Source organism: Acomys minous, assembly GCF_964271855.1.
Source record: "Acomys minous genome assembly, chromosome: 19".
Classification (NCBI taxonomy): Eukaryota; Metazoa; Chordata; class Mammalia; order Rodentia; family Muridae; genus Acomys; species Acomys minous.
In genome coordinates this window covers 61698452-61717665 of record NC_140499.1, presented here as the reverse complement: position 1 = coordinate 61717665, position 19214 = coordinate 61698452, and the positions used below count along the sequence as shown (strand labels likewise).

At 50.6% G+C, this 19214-nt stretch overlaps 1 protein-coding gene and 1 long non-coding RNA gene across 2 annotated transcripts; both read right to left on the bottom strand.

Annotated features, from left to right (window-relative positions):
* Nucleotides 1-1480: 1480 nt before the first annotated feature.
* On the bottom strand, nt 1481-11282 carry PMVK (phosphomevalonate kinase). The gene is made up of 5 exons (XM_084769541.1): nt 11051-11282; nt 9167-9230; nt 6385-6537; nt 2857-2986; nt 1481-1939 (listed from the first exon to the last, which is right to left on the bottom strand). The coding sequence occupies exons 1-5, from the start codon at nt 11143-11145 to the stop codon at nt 1803-1805; spliced, it is 579 nt and encodes a 192-aa protein (XP_084625667.1). The 5' UTR covers nt 11146-11282; the 3' UTR covers nt 1481-1802.
* Nucleotides 11283-11537: 255 nt separating this feature from the next.
* On the bottom strand, nt 11538-16787 carry LOC311590497. Its single transcript, XR_014776896.1, has 3 exons — nt 16732-16787; nt 15864-15906; nt 11538-11747 (listed from the first exon to the last, which is right to left on the bottom strand). It is a non-coding gene; the product is annotated as an uncharacterized lncRNA (long non-coding RNA).
* Between the last annotated feature and the right edge of the window lie 2427 nt (nt 16788-19214).

Below are 19214 nucleotides of genomic sequence, written 5' to 3'. Positions count from 1 at the left end.
CCACCTCCAAAGGGGTCTCGACCCACAGGTTGAGAACCACTGTCTGAAGGGCTCCCTATTTCAGGCCATGGCAGTGCTGGGTAGCCCTGTCAACTCAAGACATTTTCTTCAAGGTTCCTCCCAGAGGGTGAGTCAAAACTTTACCTTCACTGGAGGACTAGACCTTGGGACTTCCAGTCATTTCTATAGCTGGGACTGTTTACAAGCCTCTGCTCCAGAGCCAAAGAAAAAGTCCCACCCAGTGAGGACCATGCTGGCCTGTCCACATCAGGCCTCAGACACTAGGGAGTCCTGGCTGCCTTCCCCCATGATACTTCTCTCTGGCCCCGGGCACCCTGGTGGATACTTCTGTCTCTCCTCTACACAGCTCTGTGAGAAGCCACCTGCAGCCTGCTCATCTTCATGAATGCCCTCACTGCCTGGTACCCAGCAGAGGTGGTAGTTAAGGTAGGTAAGATGTAGGCAACAGTAGGCCAATTTCTCTGAGCTGGGTCTCGGCTCCTTGTCTGTGAGGGAGGAGTTTGTGGGAAGGAAGGCAGGGTGAGCATTAGAAGCTTGGCCCGGGAAAGCATGGAGCCACAGGACTTCCTGTCATGCACAGGGATGCGGCAGAAGACGCTGGCCACACATCAGCCATTGCATTCTACTGTGAGCATGGACTCTCACAAACCTGCTAGGCCTGGGCCAGGCACTGCATTTGAGCTCCTGGCACCCGCTAACTGTACAGGGAAGTTACCTTCCCTACTCACTTCACACACGCCTGGCAAGAGCCCAGAGGCTGAGAAATCAGGAAAAACCAATAAGATGTAAGGAGGCTGGTGAGTGGTGACAACTCCTGTGCAACACTGAACCTTTCTTTTTTCTTTCTTTCTTTCTTTTTTTATTTTTTTAAAGATTTATTTATTATGCATATAGTATTCTGCCTACATGTTTACCCACAAGCCAGAAGAGGGCACCAGATTTCATCATAGATGGTTATGAGCCACCATGTGGTTGCTGGGAATTGAACTCAGGACCTCTAGAAGAGCAGAGAGTGCTCTTAACCTCTGAGCCATCTCTCCAACCCCTGAACCTTTCTTAGGGCCATCCCAGAGGGCAAGATCCACAGACCCCAAGCCCACCTATGACACAAAGAGATCTGTCCCAGGCTTTAGGCTCAGGTCAACCTCTGCAGGATTCATGCCAGCCAGATGCAAGGCAGAGCGAGACCCACAGCTAACAACACCCTTAGCTTTTCTTTTCTTTTCTTTTCTTTCATTTTTTGTTTTGTTTTGTATTTTGAGACAGGGTTTCTCTGTGTGGCCTTTGCAATCCTGGAACTCACTCTGTAGACCAGGCTGGCCTTAAATTCAGAGATCCGCCTGTCTCTGCCTCCCTAGTGCTGGGATTAAAGGTGTGTGCCACCACTGCCTAGGTTTCCTATGATACCCCACCCCCCCAGTTTTTCTAAGATATCAGGGAAATGATCAGTATCCGGCTCTGAGCTGTTCCAAGGACGTTTATTAGGATTCTGGGACTGAGAACACAGGGAGAGAAAACCGACACAGCTTGGCAGGCCTGGCCACCCACAGGCACAGCAATGCTCCTGCCTCAGGCAAAACTAATGCATCTGTCCTAAAGAGGCACAGCATCCTCTTCAGGGGAGACGGGCACACTAGAGGTCCCCTAACTCGCCCACAGCCCATGAGCATCCTCCCATACCTCTGAAAATCTACAGCCAGGCTGTCTGCTCTCCAGCCTCAGCCAGCACTAGGGACCCCGCATCTGGCAGAAAGTGTTCGCTCACGCCGAGAGCCTGACCACTAAAGTTTGGCGTGAATGAATTCCAGCAAGTCCTCCAGCTGATCCTCCAGGCACTGCTCATCGCCGTGGTTCTCGATGACCCAGTCAAAGCTCCCAAAGTGGTCCAGGCCGCATTCCGACTCAGCATCGTCCACCCCTGGGAGGAAGAACAGAGGAGTCAGGCCCCAGCCCTCAGACCCCAGGCACCCAGCCTGTGCCTCTCCTCTGAGAATCTCTGTGAGGCAGGTGTGGGCCTCCCACCACAGGCTGAGCTCCCACCGCGCAGTCCCTGAAGGAAGAAATCACTCTGCCCTTGCCGTTGGGTCATCAAGAACTACAGACAACCCAAAAGGGCATCACAATGGTAGGCCAGGCTGGCATGCGCTGGACTGGAGCCTGCTGGGAGGCTGTGTCCTCAGAGCTAGAAGCCGGATGAGAATGTGGCTCCTCCTAATCCTCATAACCTTGGGAAAGGGACTTGACTTTTCTGGGCCAAGGTCCTCATTGACCCTGAATTCAGGAATAGCAGCATCCCATGGCAGTTGTAAAGCAATGAGCACGTAAAGAGGAGGAAGTGTATAAAGCATCCGACACAGGCTGGCCTGCCAGAGTGCACAGGATGCGCTGTTGTAGCAGGCACGCTCATTAGCTCATGCATCCAAGGAGCAGTGACCTGGGGCACGACAGAGGCCTCAGTTTCAGAACGGTCTGCAAAGCAGGTCCTGGGCTGGCACCACTGAAGCCCCTGGAGAACTTCCTGTCCAGCCCCCTGAACTGTCAGTCAAACAGAAGCAGGCTCTGGTTGCCTTGCTCAGCAACCACTGTCAGCCCCCAAAGTCTAAAGGCCACAAGAATGGGGCCTCGACAGAGAAGACCACTGGCCTCACAGGACAGCTGAAGAAGATGCCCTATGAACTTGACCTTCTACCAACCTGTTCCTCAGGCCTCAGATTCCCCTATACAACCTCTCACTCACTCTCTCCAGGCCTGCTGGGGAGCAAGCAAGAGACCCAGAGCACAGGGATGGCTGAGCTGCGTGCCGAGCCACGGGGATAAATGCTATTTGCAGCCTACCTGGTGTGAACACCCAGCCCCTTTGCTGTCGGCTCTGCTCTGAGGCCACTATGCGGACTGTCTGTGTCACAGCCCCATAAGCCTCCTGAAACCACTGGATGTCAGACCTCCTCCGTGTGTCACTCACCAGCTGCAAAGAAGAGACACAAACACGTGACCATTAGGACAAAGTGCTACAGGGGAAGGAAAGTTGGGGAGGGGGGTTGAGGAAGGAACTATAAAAGCCAGAGCAGCCGGGCGTGGTGGCGCACGCCTTTAATCCCAGCACTCGAGAGGCAGAGGCAGGCAGATAGCTGTGAGTTCAAGGCCAGCCTGGTCTACAAAGCGAGTCCAGGACAGCCAGGGCTATGCAGAGAGACCCTGTCTCAAACCACCCCCCTCCAAAAAAAAAAAAAAAGAAAAAAGAAAGAAAAACAATAGAAGCCAGAGCAATGGTGCAGCTCCCTGGACAAACACCTCTGAGTACTGCCCCTGCCAGGCAGCTCCATCCCTCAGCTGTGGTACTAAGTAAGGGGTACTGCAAGTACTGACTGTGCACAGGCACTGTAACAGGCACGGAGGACCCACTGTGCTCAGCTCTTTTGATGCTGGAACATTGCACACAGCAGGAGAGACCCAAAGTATAAACCAGCTTTTCCAATAACCAGGGACCACAATGCAGACAGACAGATAGACCTCATCCCAGAATGACCGAAACATAGGTCCTCGGCTCCTGATCCAACGTCAAGCCTTCCTATCTCTGCTCCAGAACAAAATCCTAGTTCTTCCACGGAATAACTGACTCATCACCCACCTAACTCCTACTGGCTCTATCCTTACAATCCTCCACAAGTCTCTCACGGCTCTGAGCTCCAGGCAGTGGCCGGCCCATCACACAGGACCCTCTACTAGGCTTCTCCGCCTCAGCTCTTACCCGCCCTCCAGCAGCCAGAGCAAGCCTGTTAAATCCTTTGTTTGGTTTTGGGACAAGGTCTCAGGATGTAGCCTTGGCTGGCCTCAAACTTGCTATGTAGCTAAGGCTGACCTGCAACTCTCAACGCCCCTGCCTTTGCCTCCTGAGTGCTGGGATTACAGATGTGCACACTGCAAACCACAACTATAACCCCAGGTGTGGGGTTGTGTGTGTGTGTGTGTATGTACATGCAGACAAGCGTGTGTGAACTGTGTGCATTAGTGGATGTGTGCATGTGCAGGCTGATGTGCAGAGGCCAAGGTTGATTTGGGGTGTCTTCCTTGATCATCCTCCATTCTGCTCTCTCGAGGCAAGGTCTCTCACTGGACCCAGAGCTCACTGAGGATCCCTTGCCCCTGCCTCTCAAGGGCTGAGATTACAGGAGGGCTAGCATGCTCTCTTGGCTTTAAAAAAGAAAAAAACAGTGTGTGTGTGTGTGTGTGTGTGTGTGTGTAAAGATAATTCAAAGAAGTAAATTTTCTCCTTCCACCATGTGGAACCTGGATCAAATTCACAGCTCAGGCTTGGCAGCAAATGCCGTTGCCCACTGAGACATCTCACCAGCCCCTCCCACCTGGCTAGCTGGCTTGCTTTTCTCTCTCTCTCTGTGTGTGTGTGTGTGTGTGTGTGTGTGTGTGTGTGTGTGTGTGTGTTTTGTTTGTTTCTTTGTTTGTTTTTTGCTTTTTGTTTTTTCGAGACAGGGTTTCTCTGTGTAGCCTTGGCTGTCCTGGACTCACTTTGTAGACCAGGCTGGCCTCGAACTCACAGTGATCTATCTGCCTCTGCCTCCTGAGTGCTGGGATTAAAGGCGTACACCACCATGCCCAGCCTGGCTGCTTTTCCTTTCTTTCCTTTCTTTTTTTTGGCGGGGAGGAGGGTTTCAAGACAGAGTTTCTCTGTGTAGACTTACTTGGTAGACCAGGCTGGCCTCGAACTCACAGCAATTTGCTTGCCTCCGCCTCCCAAGTGCTGAGATTAAAGGCGTGAACCACACCTGCCCCTCCCCATTTTTTTTTTTTTGAAACAGGGTTTCTCTGTGTAACCTTGGCAGTCTTAGACTCAATTTGTAGACCAGGCTGGCCTCAAACTCAGAGATCCACCTGCCTCTGCCTCCCGAGTGCTGGGATTACAGGTGTGCACCACCACGCCTGGCCCACCTGGTTTTTTTATGTGAGTTCAGGGGAACTGAACCCCAGAGCTTTAACCATTGAGCCATCCCCCAGCCTCAGATCCTTAACCCCTCTCCTCCCAATAACTCCGTCCAGGTACTAAAACATGCCCTACCAGTACCCTACACCCCATTAATTCAATTCAATTGCCTTTTAATTCCTAAACCGTGTCTCTCCTCTTCTCAGAACTCCCCAGTGACTTCTAGACTCTTCCACAGCCATATAAGCTCTGCCTTTAACCTCCCACAGGTCACCACAATGGCTGCTTCTCAAACACACCAGGAGCGGGGCCCCTCTCCAGCCTTCCCATTCCGGTCCCTCTTTCTAGAAAGCTCCTCAGTCCCCACTCAGCTCACTCCTTCACCTCCTTCAGGTCAGGCCCCGCCTCACCTTCCCTGACACCCCTCAACAGCAGCCCTCCCCCAGCCCGCCCACACCTCCACCTGTCTTGTTTGCTCCACCTGGCAGCATCGACACTTACTTAGCACCCGTCTCCCCGACTCCTGGCTACAACATTAAGTTCCTTGAAGGGACGGTCTTCATTGCACTTTGCACCAGCACATCCACAGAAGCTGCAGATGTGCCTGGGAAAAGGAGACACTCAGCAGTCTGCACAGGAGTGAATAGCAAAGGCCGGTGTGGGGTGCTGTGGGCTGGTTAAGACCCAGGGAGTCGGAAGCAGCAGAGCCAGGGGCTCGAGGGCATCTTTGCTACACAGAAGGTTCAAGGCCTGGGCTTAGGAGAAGGAAAGATGGATATTGAGGAAGGCTTTCCCGTGACAGTGACGTGAAAATTATTGGAATTTAACCAGTTTAAAAGAGCAGGAAAGGGCAGGTAGGCAGGATGATGTACAAAGGCATGATCTGCCAGGCACGGTGGTGCATACAGTTAATCTCAGCACTTGGGAGGCAGAGGCAGGGGAATTGCTGTGAGTCTGGGGCCATCCTGGTCTACAAAGTAAGCTCCAGGCCAGCCAGGGCTACATAGTGAGACTCTGGAGAGAGAGAGAGAGGTGAGATGGGAGGAGAAGAAAAAGAAACAAAAATGCAATTGCAGGATTCATGTAAAGAAGCTGGTGTCTCCAGCTCTGTTAGGAGGGAAAAGGAGTCAGGAGCCCCACCAGGCCCCAAAACTTATGTCAAAGCTTGGACTTTGCTCCTGAGAATAGTGGGGAGCCACCAGCGCATTCTAGATAATGCCAGTCATATATGGCTTACTTTGTTAAAAAAAAAAAAAAAAGTTGCTCTGGCTCCTGTACACACAGACATGGCTCCTAGATGCCGGAGGCACAGAAAAGCACTTCTCAGATGCTAGAAACTTGGACAGAAGGTGGCCACGAAGGTGAGCGATGGCCGCCGGGAGAGGCTGGGAAGACAGGTTCTGTGAGCCAGGGCTGAGCCCCCTTACCCAGATAGGCTGGGACACGCCTTCCACAATCTTCCGGCAGAAGAAGCCTGGGTCGGCCTGGCGTTTCTCCTCCCCCCAGCAGATCATGCCCCTCCGATACTCCTCCTTGTAGGTGCTGGCATCCAGGAGTCTCTGAAAGTCCAACCCGTGCTCCTGCGCAAACACAGGCGTCTATGACAAACAGACCTTGCTAACACGGGAAGAGCCGGCCGTGCCTGGCGCCTCCCTGCACAGACACTAGGCAGCTTGCAGCGTGACAAAGGCCACCAGGAGGAGCAGGCAACAAAGAGAGAGACTCTCAAAGCTGGGAGGTCTTCGGATAATTCCAGAAATTGCCTGAAATGTGTGGTGAACACTTTTTCTTTCCTGAGGGTTTCATCTCCCCAATTACATCTGGCTTAAACTAATCTTGAAATTACTTTGCAACCCCCAGGCACAGCTTTAGCCTTTAACCAAAGTGGGAAATTTGCAAAACTAAAGCAAAACTGCTTTCCACTCAGAAGTCTTGTATCCTTCTAGTATCATTTGCCCCGACAAAGCCCAGGGAGACTGTCTCCCCCTTCCTTTTCTCCTTCCCCATCCCCAGGGTCTGGGCACTTGGCTGAAAAAGGGTCACTACGTTTGGCTCTGGGCATTCCTAGGACCTGGTACACGCAGAGGACCCCCCTATGCAGGAGGGACTACCCTGACCCCCAGGGAGCTGTTTCTAGACCTGTCATCCCCTTCTCCAGAGATAATGGCAAGCAAAGGGTCCATCTAGAAAGATCCAAAACAGGAAGGGAGTGCCAAAAATGTCACTCATAGCCAGGCGGTGGTGGTGCCCACCTTTAATCCTAGCACTTAGGAAGCAGAGACAGGTGGATCTCTGAGTTTGAGGCCAGCCTGGTCTACAAAGTGAGTTCTGGGACAGCCAGGGCTACACACAGAGAAACCCTGCCTTGAAAAATAAAAAATAAAAAAAAAAAGAAAGAAAAAAAAAAAAGAGAGAGAGAGAGAATAATCGTTTTGCCTCCCTTCCTCCCCTCCCTGAAGCAACCAATACTGCGGTTCCCGTGTTATCTTTTCCAACAGTGCAGGTCCACATGCCTCATAGCTGTAACAGCACTCAAAAGGACAAGCACCTCAAATATATACTTGAAGAGAAAGATATATGAGCAAATATACTATAATTCCAGTCCTGAGATTAAATGCATGCACCACCTAACCCCCCCCCCCAAAAAAGAGCCAGGTGTGGTGGCGCAGGCTCACTTCTAATCCAGGCTCTCAGGAGGCAGAGGCAGGCAGATCTCTCTGTGAATTCAAGGACAACCTTATCTACAAAGTGATTGCAGGGCTGTTTACACAAAGAAACCCTGTGGGGCGGGGAGTGGGGGGAACTAGCATGTATAATTCTAATTCTCAGTCACTAATATGGTTTGTCCCCATTAATACCCTGTTTAGTTTATAGCCTTTTCCCCAATACGGCGGTATTGGGATAAGGTGTCTCCCAGGTGTCTCGGGGCTCCCGACTCTCGGGGAGGAAGGACTATTGAGTTCCCACTCTCACAGGACTGGAGTGGGGCTGTTATAAAAGGGTCCAGGCCTCTCCCCTCAGTCCCTCCCACCACATGATCTTCCTTTTGCCCACTGTCCTTCCATCATGAGGTCCACACCAGCCACAGTGGCTGCCAACACCATGTTCTTAGACTTTCAGAACTGTGAGTTACAAATCTCTTCTATACAGAGTACTCAGCTTCAGATACTGTGTTACACCAAATAAAACTGACTAGGACAGCTACATGCAGCTTGGCATCTCACTTTCTGCCTACCTAACAATGTATCTTGACAACTCAGGTGACTAAATTTCTATGGGGGAACAGGTGTGTGTGCGCACGAGTGCATTTGGAGGTCAGAGGTTCAACCTTTGGTGTTGCTCCATGCACCTTGAGGTTTTATTTTGGTTTCGAGATAAGGTCTCTCACAGGGACGTGGCGCTCACCTATTAGGCTAGCCAGCAAACCACAGAGATCCGCCTGTCTCTGCCTCCCTAGTGCTGGGATCACAAGAGTGCACCACCACGCCTGGCTCTCCATGTAGTTACTAGGGACAGAACTCAGGTCTCAAGCAAGCACTTTACCAACTGCACAACCACCCCAGGTCCTGAGAATTCCAGGGTTGCATCAGGCCAGCTGGTGGGGGAGTACGGTGTTGTGTCATAGCCTTGAGTAAGGGGATGATGGTACAGACAGTTATTAGTTACGTGCCATCAGAGCTGCTAACTCATGTGACAACAGCTTTTCCTTGACCCCTTCTTTTTTGTTTGTTTCTTCGTTATTAAGATAGGGTCTCAGGGTGGGCAGTGCTGGTGCATGCCTTTAATCCCAGCGCTTGGGAGGGAGGACACCCGAGGCTACAAAGAGAAACTCTGTTTCAAAAACAAACAAACAATAACAAAGACAGGGTCTCAGGCTGGAGAGATGGCTCAGCAGTTAAGAGCACTGACTGCTCTTCCAGAGGTCCTGAGTTCAATCCCCAGAAACCATAGGACTGCTCACAACCATCTACACTGGAATCTGATGCCCTCTTCTGGCAGACAGGTGTATATGCAGATGGAGCACTCATACTTAAAAATATATAAATAAAATCTTTTTTTAAAAATATAAGGACTTATAAGTAGACACTCTTCTTGGGTCACAGGGACCATGCCAGTGAGGCAAACAGTAGCCACAGCTCCAAAAGCCAAGAGCAGGCTCCTCCCAGCCCTCCCCCCCTCCCGCCCCAGATGCCACAAGCCACCACCTACCAGAGCATACTGCTCCTTTAGTGGACCAGAGAGCCGCAGGACAGCACAGATGTTACCTCCAAGTCTATGGGACAGGGAATCAGAACCCAGTTAACCCTGAGGTGCCAAGAGTCTCCAGTGTCCAGAACAGGAGTCCAGTGCCTCTGCTGCTGTTCTATTCGCTGATGCTCTTTGCTTATCTATGAAATAAAGATAACATCACCTGCCCTATCACTCACGCAGGATTATTACGGACGTCAAAGCAATTAAAAGGAGTCCTGAACTAACAGGTAGAACCTATAACCTCCACGGGAAACTCTGGGCCTGATGATATTCTGGCTGGATCAATTCCTGCTGGGACCCTAAACTCAATCTCTCAGAGCTACAGAAACCTGGGTATACATTGTCCTGGTCACCAGAGCATTAATAATCTGCCTTTTCGGTCACTTAGTGTACTTATCAACCGTTTACTGTGTGCTAGACCTGAAACCAAATAGTACCAGTGTAAGTCACAGTTTCTACCTGGCATTGAGATGCTCACAGGTGCTGGGCGGTGGTGGCGCACGCCTTTAATCCCAGCACTCAGGAGGCAGAGGCAAGCGGATCGCTGTGAGTTCAAGGCCAGCCTGGTCTACAAAGCGAGTCCAGGTCAGCCAAGGCTACACAGAGAAACCCTGTCTCGAAAAGCCAAAATAATAATTATTATTATTAAAATAAAATAATAATAATAACAACAACAACAACTCAGTTTTTGGAAAGGAATAATTAGAAAGGAAGGACAGAGTGAGTGAGTGAAACTGTGTTATTTGGGGGCAGACAAAGCTGGATTTGAATCCTAAATTTGGTACTTTATGACCCTAGCAAAGCAAATATTAACATTTTAGTACTCAAAATTCTACCATGTTGTCCACTGTGGTCTTGAACTCCCAGATGTACCAGCCTTTCCTGCAACTGGAACACACACACACACACACACACACACACACACACACACACACACACACACAGGTTTTAGCTCTTAAGGGACCCTGTTTGCTTCTGCTTCTGTGACATGGAATTGCTAATAACACTACTTGACAAAGAACCTATGTGGGGGGCTGGAGAGATGGCTCAGAGGTTAAGAGCACTGTCTGTTCTTCCAGAGGTCCTGAGTTCAATTCCCAGCAACCACATGGTGGATCACAACCATCTATAATGTGATCTGATGCCCTCCTCTGGCCTGCAGATGTACATGCAGGCAGAGCACTATATATGTAATAAATAAATATTAAAAAAAAAACCTATGTGGGTTAAGTGAGATGATATAAATGCACAGTGCCTGAAATAGAATATTCAACAAATCCCTGCTATTACGGGGTGTTCTGGGCAGATTCTCTGTGGAACGGACCCACTCAGGACCCACTCAGGACGTGGGTTTTGAGAAAACCCTTGCTGTCGCTTTAGTCTCCTTATCTATACCAGTTACCTTACAACACGATCATGATATAGGAATGACACATTGAAGGTGCTAGCTGGGCATGCCTCCCAGCACTCAGGAGGCAGAGGCAGGAGGATCACTGCGAGTTCGAGGCCAGCCTGGTCTACAAAGCGAGTCCACGACAGCCAAGGCTACACAGAGAAACCCTATCTCGAAAAACCAAAGAGAAAAAAGAAAAAATGAAGGTGCCTGAGGAGTAATCGAAATTCATGTTTCTTGAAGAGAGCCCTACAGCTTCAGAGTTCTGCAGAGGCAGTGCCCTGGTTCTTTGAGGAGGGCGTGTGCAGGCTGCTGTGTTACTGACGGTGAGAATCTACTTTCTCCTGCCCCCGCGCCATCCCGTCCCTCCTGCCCACAGCAAGCTCCGTCCATCAAGCCCATCACTTGCGGTAGCGCCCTTCCTCTGGCATCCCTGCACCCGCGGACACCTGCTCTGCAGCCTCTCGGTCACGAAGTCCTTCCCGGATTTCCTCTTCCCGCTGAACAGCAGCACCAGACGCGGGGCGCCTCCGAGCGGGGCCATGGGGCCACCGGGCTTCACCCGGCCTAGAGTTGACACTTTGGACCCTTGAAATCCAGCTAAGCAAGAAGTAGACCCGCCCAGTAGGAGCAGGGACCCCGCCCCTTCTCCACACCACACAGCCCAAGTCGAAACCAGCGCTCAGAGAGAGGGCGAGAGGAACCGGAAGGGAAAGAGCCTTTACATCGTAGTACCTAAGGAGTCCCCCCACAACGGCGCGCACTTAGAACAGTCCGGTCCCGCCCGGGCGTGACGTCACGGCCCCGCCTTCTCGGCTGACATCCTGAGCCCACATGGGCGCGGAGTGTGGGAAGACACTGCAAACGTAAAGAAAAAGAAAAATAGTAATGTTGAAGGCATTTTCAAATTTGCCTTTTTATTTGTGCGTTATACTGCATGCTCTAAAGCAAGTATGTGTTTGCCCCAAACTAAAAGTAGCTCTTTACAAAGTAATCAGACAATGACGTGATAGGGTGTGTTTCGCGTCCTCATAGCGCGGAACGGGCTGTTTCGCTCTTGCATAGGTTTTGTAACTGCAGAGGCCGCCAGCAAGAACCAAGTGATGTCTTTTTGAGCTACATCCTCCTCTTCAAAGGTTTCGGAATCTAGAGAGTATCAGTGACATCAGTAGCATAGGTTAAAAGGGAGCTTTGAAGCCTGTCTGAACAAGATTACCCAATTTCCTCTGGAGACCAATATCCAGACGAGTTGAGAGGCAGAATTAGGAGTGTTCTGACACTCACATGCTGTTGTCTGCAGATACTATCTGCTGCCCTGTATTTTTCTGAGTTTATCAAAAGAGAGCTTGCAACCTATGACTGACTCCATTTTAGTGAAGTATGAAGAAATTTCTTAGGAAAACACATTTCCCCGCGTGTTGCAAAGGGGCAAAGGGCTGAAGCGATGACTCAGCGCTTAGGAGCGCCGGCTGCTCCTGCAGAGCGCCCACCTGGCAGCTCACAACCAGTCTGAGGGATCCAAAGCCTTCTAGCCCCACCTCAGTGGGAACTGCATGCACGTGGTACACAAACATACAGGCAATGCGCCCCCCCCCCCAAAAAATCATTTTAAAATAAAGAGAGTCAGGTGTGGTGGCACATGCCTTTAATCCCAGCACTCAGGGGGCAGAGGCAGGTGGATCGTTGTGAGTTCAAGGCCAGTCTGGTCTACAAAGTGAGTCCAGTACAGCCAAGATTACACAAGAAACCCTGTCTCGAAAAAAACAATAAAGAGGAACAGGAGTAGTCAAGTACAGAAAGAACAGACTCAGGAGGTGCATCAGAAGGCTCTCATGGGCTGGCGATGCCCTCAGTCCTGCTTGCCTGGCACTTACTAAGCCTGCATGTAGGAAGCCCTGGGTTTGATGGCCAGGGCAAAATAAACTGGGTTTAGCAGTACGTGCCAGTTATCTTCCCGGGCACTGGAGGTGGAAGCAGACGGGTTCCAGGCCAGCCTGGGCCACAAAATAAAATAAAATAGAAGGAAGGGAGAGGCTGGGGAAGGGTAAATAGAGGAAATCATGACCCTACAACAAAACACTTTGTAAATTTTAAAGTGTCCAACCGCAGCTCGCAGCTCATTGTTTACTTATTTTAAGCACTTAGTGATTTCACAGTTTGTAACTCAGCGCACTTTCCAGCTCATCTTCAATAAAAACGTCTGCGGACCCCACTGAAAGCCAGCTCTCATCAGGCTGACAAAGCCTGTACATGGTGATGTCACTTCCGGCCCCCTGTTCAGAAAGTCGTCACTCAAAAGAAATCAGAATGAGCCTGGACTGAATTCTCTGTCCCAGTCACAAAACTTCCTAATCACATAGCCTCCGCCCCCCCCCTCTGAACTTGCTTGCCCTCCAATAGCTGTTCTTCATTAAAACTTGTATACCTCTGTGTATAATGGCACATCTTTAGTCCCAGCACTAAGGAGTCAGAGTAAGTGGATCTCTGTGAGTTCAGGGCCAGCTTGGACTTCATAATAAGATCCTGTCAAAACTTTTTTTTTCTGAGACAGGGTTTCTCTGTGTATCCTTGGCTGTCCTGGACTCACTTTGTAGACCAGGCTGGCCTCGAACTCACAGTGATCCGCCTGCCTCTGCCTCCCGAGTGCTGGGATTAAAGGCGGATGCCACCATGCACGACCTGTCAAACTTTTATAGTAATTTTGATGTGGTGAATGCTTTTATGCCCGTGTCTTGGACTGGTGGTTCCTACAACAGGATAGGCCACTGAACTAGAGAGGTTTGCGTCAGGTTGAGACAGGGAACAGGCCTATGGCTGTACTCACACATGTACAGTATGAGCCCTTAGGGACCAGACCATCTTACTCTGCAGAGCCAAGAGGATTCAGCAGCTGTGCTACAAAGTTTCCTTTGCTTGAACCACTCTTCCCACCATTTCTGTGTGTGGAAAACTCTTATTCCTCCTGCAGGACCTAGCTCACCTTGTCTCCAACTTTCTGAAGGTTTGTTGTTGTTGTTGTTGTTGTTCTTAAGATTTATTTATTAATTTTATGTAAGTGCTCATCTGTAGTTACACCTGCATGCCAGAAGAGGGCACCAGATCACATTATAGAAAGAAAGATTTATTTATTTATTTATTTTATGTATATGAGTGATCTATCTGCATGTACACCTACACACCAGAAGAGGACATCAGGTCATGTCATAGATGGTTGTGGTTTCCAGGAATTGAACTCAGGACCTCTGGAAGAGCAGACTGTGTTCTTAACCGCTGAGCCATCTCTGTAGCCCCTGAAGTTTACTTTCTAACTCTTTTTGACTTACCCACTTTTTTGTTTTTCTTTTTTCTTTTTCTTTTTTTCTCCAGAGACAGGGTTTCTCTGTGTAGCCTTGGTTGGTCTGGACTCGCTTTGTAGACCAGGCTGTCCTCCAAATCACAGCGATCCACCTGCCTCTGCCTCCCAAGTGCTAGGGTTAACAGGCGGTGCTCTTCACCACTGAGCAATCTCTCCAGCCCCGCCCTAGCTGTTCTTACAGAGGATCTTGGTTCAATTCCCAGCACCCATGTGGTGACTCACAGCCGTCTGGAACACCAGTTCCAGGGATCTGACAGCCTCTTCTGGCCTCCACAGACCCTGCATGCATACAGTGCACAGAAATAATATGCAGGCAGGACACTCACACGCATAAAATGAACTAAAAGGCTGAGACACTTGTCTCCAGGTATAGAACCTCTGAATGACCAGACCAGCTCTGTCCGGCTCCAAAACCAGATGCTTTCCGGTCCAGAGCATGGACATTTCCGGTCCTGGACATCCTGTTTAGCTTACACAGGCAGGGCTAGCCCCTTCTCTCTGCTTCTGAACCTCCTCCAACTGCATTCAGCGCTTTCCTTGGATGCTTGAAAGCATATCGAGTGGTACCAAAGGCAGGGCCAGGCAGGCACAGGAGGGTGGAGCCAGGAGCGTCCCAAAGGACTGATCAAGAACTCAGCACTCGGGAGACAGAGGCAGGTGGATCTCTCCGTAAGTCCCAGGCCAGCCTGGTCTACAAAGCGAGCCCAGGACAGCTAAGGCTATGTAGAGAAACCCTGTCTCAAAAAACCAAAAATAAAATAAAATAAGAGAGAGAGAGAGAGAGATGAAGGAATGAATGGGTCCTCCTTGGGGAGACTAGGACACAGGACTTCCCCTGGGTTAGACAGGACCTCTATGGGTACCCAAAGACTAGGGGTGCATAACCCCATGCCCAATGGCTCAAGGTTGGGGCAGCTCCTTAAGGCTCCTCCTTCTCTCTCTCTCCCATCCTGATCCTGAGCAGGTTCCAGCTTGTCCTGATGCTGCTCCCTACCCCCACCCCTGCCGCTTCTCTGCGAAGAGCTACCAGTAAGGGACAAGGAGGAGGAGCCTGATCCTCCAGACCTCAGTTCAGAACCTAAATTCAAAGCTCAGTGTGTGTGTGTGTGTGTGTCTGCATATGTGTGTCTGTGTCTGTGTGTGTCAGCTTTGGGAGTCTACACAAGGCATTCCTCTCTGAATCTCTATCCACTCCTCTGAGCTCCTCTTCCACAACTAGCCTCCTGCCCACAAGCTGGAGCCAGTGAGATAGTGGCGATCTAGGTAGTGGAGCCAAACACAGACAGGAGTAGGGTTGAATGAAGCTGGTGGTAGGCAGGTGGGGGAACTGGTCCAGTGTGTGACTGCGACTGTGTGGGATGGGGAAGGCCACAGTCCCCTGTGGGCCAAATGCTGCCTAGGCCTTTGCTCTCCGCTGCCACCCTCTCACTATCATGTAGAATTATAGGCAGCTCGTGTGTGTGTGTGTGTGTGTGTGTGTGTGTGTGTGTGTCTGTCTGTCTGTCTGTCTGTCTGTGTCTGTGTGTATGTCTGCATATGTGTGTGTGTCTGTGTGTGTGTGTCTGTGTGTGTCTATGTGTATGTCTGCATATGTGTGTGTCTGTGTATGTGTCTGTGTGTATGTCTGCATATGTGTGTGTGTGTCTGTGTGTCTGTATCTGTGTGTGTGTCTGTGTGTGTCTATGTGTATGTCTGCATGTGTGTGTGTCTGTGTGTGTGTGTGTCTATGTGTATGTCTGCATATGTGTGTCTGTGTATGTGTGTGTGTCTGTGTGTGTCTGCATATGTGTGTGTCTGTCTGTGTGTGTTTCTTCCCCTATTACTCCTTTCATCATCTATTTCTCAGTGAGCTAAAAAGTACAGAAAAGAGGAGCTGGAGAGATGGCTCAGTGGTTAAGGGCACTTACTGTTCTTCCAAAGGTCCTAAGTTCAACAGCCATCTCCCTCTGTCTGGGGAAAAAAACAAAACAAAAAAGCACAGAAAAGACTTGAAAAGTTAATGGCCCCTGCTAGCCACTCCCTGCAAAGAAGCCTGGGTAAGGGCTACCAGCCACCCTCCCGAGCAGCCCACCCTCCAGCGCTTTCCTCCCCTCCTCATGGCCACGAGGCTTCAGGTTTCTGCCTGTCATCCTGACTCAAAGTAGGGCCTCAGTGATGACCTCAGGGGGTGACTCAGCCTGCTCTGCCAGGTGCCTCCCCTCTAGGGTCAGTGAAGGTTACTGTCCTGGGTCAGTAACAACTTCTACCAACCTCCCACCCCCACCCCAGAGGGAGGGCTGGAGGGCGGTGCCTTGGCCTACAGGTGGGCCAGCCCCATTCCTAGGCCCATACATCATAAAAGCAAGCCCTGCGCCTCCCCGGCCGCCCCTCCCACCACAGCAGAGCAGCCTCTGCTCTCCCTCCTTCCTTCCCAACAAGGCAGGAGGGCACAGTCATGCACTTGTCCCAAGGTTGGGAGGCCAAGTGTCCTTGATTCCTCCTGCCCCCACCCATCAGGGCCGACCCATGAGATTTGACAGCCTGAGACAAGCACAGGTCAGCTCGGTTTCCCATCTCCCCACCATCCTTTAGGCTCCCAACCTCCCTGAACGCTCACCCATCCTCCCTCACCTCCAGTGCCTTTGGTGGCACCCTCACCCTTCCTATAGAGAGAGTCCCCTGGGACCCGCAGACAGGCTTCTGATTCCACTGCCACAGGCTGTGCCAGCCCTCCTCAGCTTACCCCTCCTGAAGCCCCCACCCCACCCCTGTCACCTAAACCCTACTGTCTTTTACCCAGGAGCTCAAGGCCACTCTTCAGGTCCTCTCTAAGCATCTGCAGAGGCTTCCTGGCAGCATTAAGCAAGCACTGTTAGCATTTTGCTTATGATAAACTAATTTAGTAGCCAGGCGTGGCGGGGCACGCCTTTAATCCCAGCACTCCGGAGTCAGAGGCAGACGGATGGCTGTGAGTCCATGCAAGGCCAGCATGGTCTACAAAGAGAGTCCAGGACAGCCAGGACTACATAAAGAGACCTAGTCTCAACACACACACACACACACACACACACACACACACACACACACACACACACGCATGCACGCCCAAATTAGAAAGAGCCAGGCATGGTGATTTGAGAACAGACTTTAGAGAACAGGGACAAAATGTAACACCGGTTAGGAAGTAATGAGTAGAAGAATGTAGGCCAGCCAGGCTGTGGTGGCGCACGCCTGTAATCCCAGCGCTCAAGAGGCAGAGGCAGGCGCACCTCCGTGAGTTCGAGGCCAGCCTGGTCTACAGAGTGAGTTCCAGGACAGCCAGAGCTGTTACACAGAGAAATTCTATCTCAAAAAACAAAAAAGAAAAGAAAAATTAGAAAGAAATGAATGAACGGAAAGAAAGAGGAACTAAAGCAGAAGAAAACTGTTCTGAACATATGCGGGGTTTTGTTTTTTGTTTGTTTGTTTGTTTGTTTGTTTTCTCCCTTGCTATTCTTTAAGCAATAAAGTGCAACAAATACTTAGATTCGAGTCACACTGGGTCCCATCACCAGTATGTAGAGATGTTTTAACTGTGCAGGAGGCTCTGCTTGGGGACTATGGAAACACTGTGCCCTTTTATATAAGGGGCCAGAGCATGCGCCGTGGGTCCTGGAAGGCCCTCTGTGCATACGTCCACAAATGACTGTACTCTACAGCTTGAAGAGCCCTGTAAGGAATCTCACAGGATTCACTGAAGTGGGGGCACTTGCAGCTCCCACTTTTCATGAGAGTCTGAGAGAATATGGACATTCTCTCACCCAAAGCCTGTGGGTGGTCAAGTCAGCAGCCTGACACACTAGGTTTCCTGACCCCGAAACTTACTCAGGCCAGAGTTCTATTTAAGTCACCCGGCCCTATCCGGCCCGGGAGAAGCAGGGTAGTGATAGAAAAGGAAAAGGAGGGATAGAAAGGGAGGGAGAAGGACCCAGGTATGTGGGAGGTGGGACCAGCAGACTCAGATAGAAACCTTAGTGGGACTCTGTGGCTCAGGCAGATCAGAGATGTAGCAGCAAGGCTGGGAGAGACCTGGTGTGTCTGGATTCAGGGCACCAATGCACTCCGATGGGGGGGTGGGTACCAGCATGTGAAGAGACCAGACACATCTGTGGCCTAGAACACGGTTGGATATAAAGAGCTCCTGCACCTGGGTGCCTTTGAGAGGTTCCCATGGCAACAGCTAGCTAGTCCGTGGTCTGTCCTTAGGCCCCCACGAGGAGACTGGGAGTGGCTCTCAGTAGCACTTACCCTGACTCCTCGTGTGTCGTTCCACCACAGGTGGAGGGTGGAGCGGACATAGAGAGGCCATGGGTGGTAAAAGGCTGGGTTGAGGGTGTGTGAGGAGCATGGAAAGGCGTGAAAGCCGAGTGAGGGAGATGGGACAGGTGGTGGCCCCTGGGAAAGCAGTTTTGGGGGCTGGCTAAAGGAGAACTGTTTCCCACTTAAAGTAGAAGCCCCAGAGCTGGGCAGGTGTGGTGTAGCACACGCCTGTAACCCCAGCACTCGGGAGGCAGAGGCAGGAAGAGCTCTGTGAGTTCAAGGCCAGCCTGGTCTACAAAGCAAGTGCAGGACAGCCAAGGCTACACAGAGAAATCCTGTCTCAAGAAACGAAATTAAAGGCCGGGTGTGGTGGCGCACACCTTTGATCCCAGCACTTGGGAGGCAGAGGCAGGCGGATCGCTGTGAGTTCGAGGTCAGCCTGGTCTACAAAGTGAGTCCAGGGCAGCCAAGGCTACACAGAGAGACCCTGTCTCAAAAAAAAAAAAAAAAAAAAAAAAAAACCAACAACAAAGAAATGAAATTAAATAAATATTTATTTTTTTAAGTCTCTGTAGGAAAAAAGAGGGGCTCCCAGACTCCAAAGTTTGCCAGGGTTTTTTGTTTTTTTGGGTTTTGTTTTTGTTTTTTTAAGATTTATTTATTATTTATACAGTATTCAGCCCTCATGTATGCCTGCCTGCCACAAGCACCAGATTTCATTACAGATGGTTGTGAGTCACCATGTGGTTGCTGGGACTCGAACTTCAGACCTTTGGAAGAGAAGATGGTGCTCTTAACCTCCGAGCCATCTCTCTAGCCTGCGTTTTGTTTTGTTTTTATTTGTTTGTTTTTTTATTGTTGGTTTTTGTTGTTGTTGTTTTTCAAGACAGTGTTTCTCTGTGTAGCCTTGGCTGTCCTAGACATACTTAGTAGACCAGGCTGGCCTCAAACTCACAACCATCTGGCTGCCTCTGCCTCCT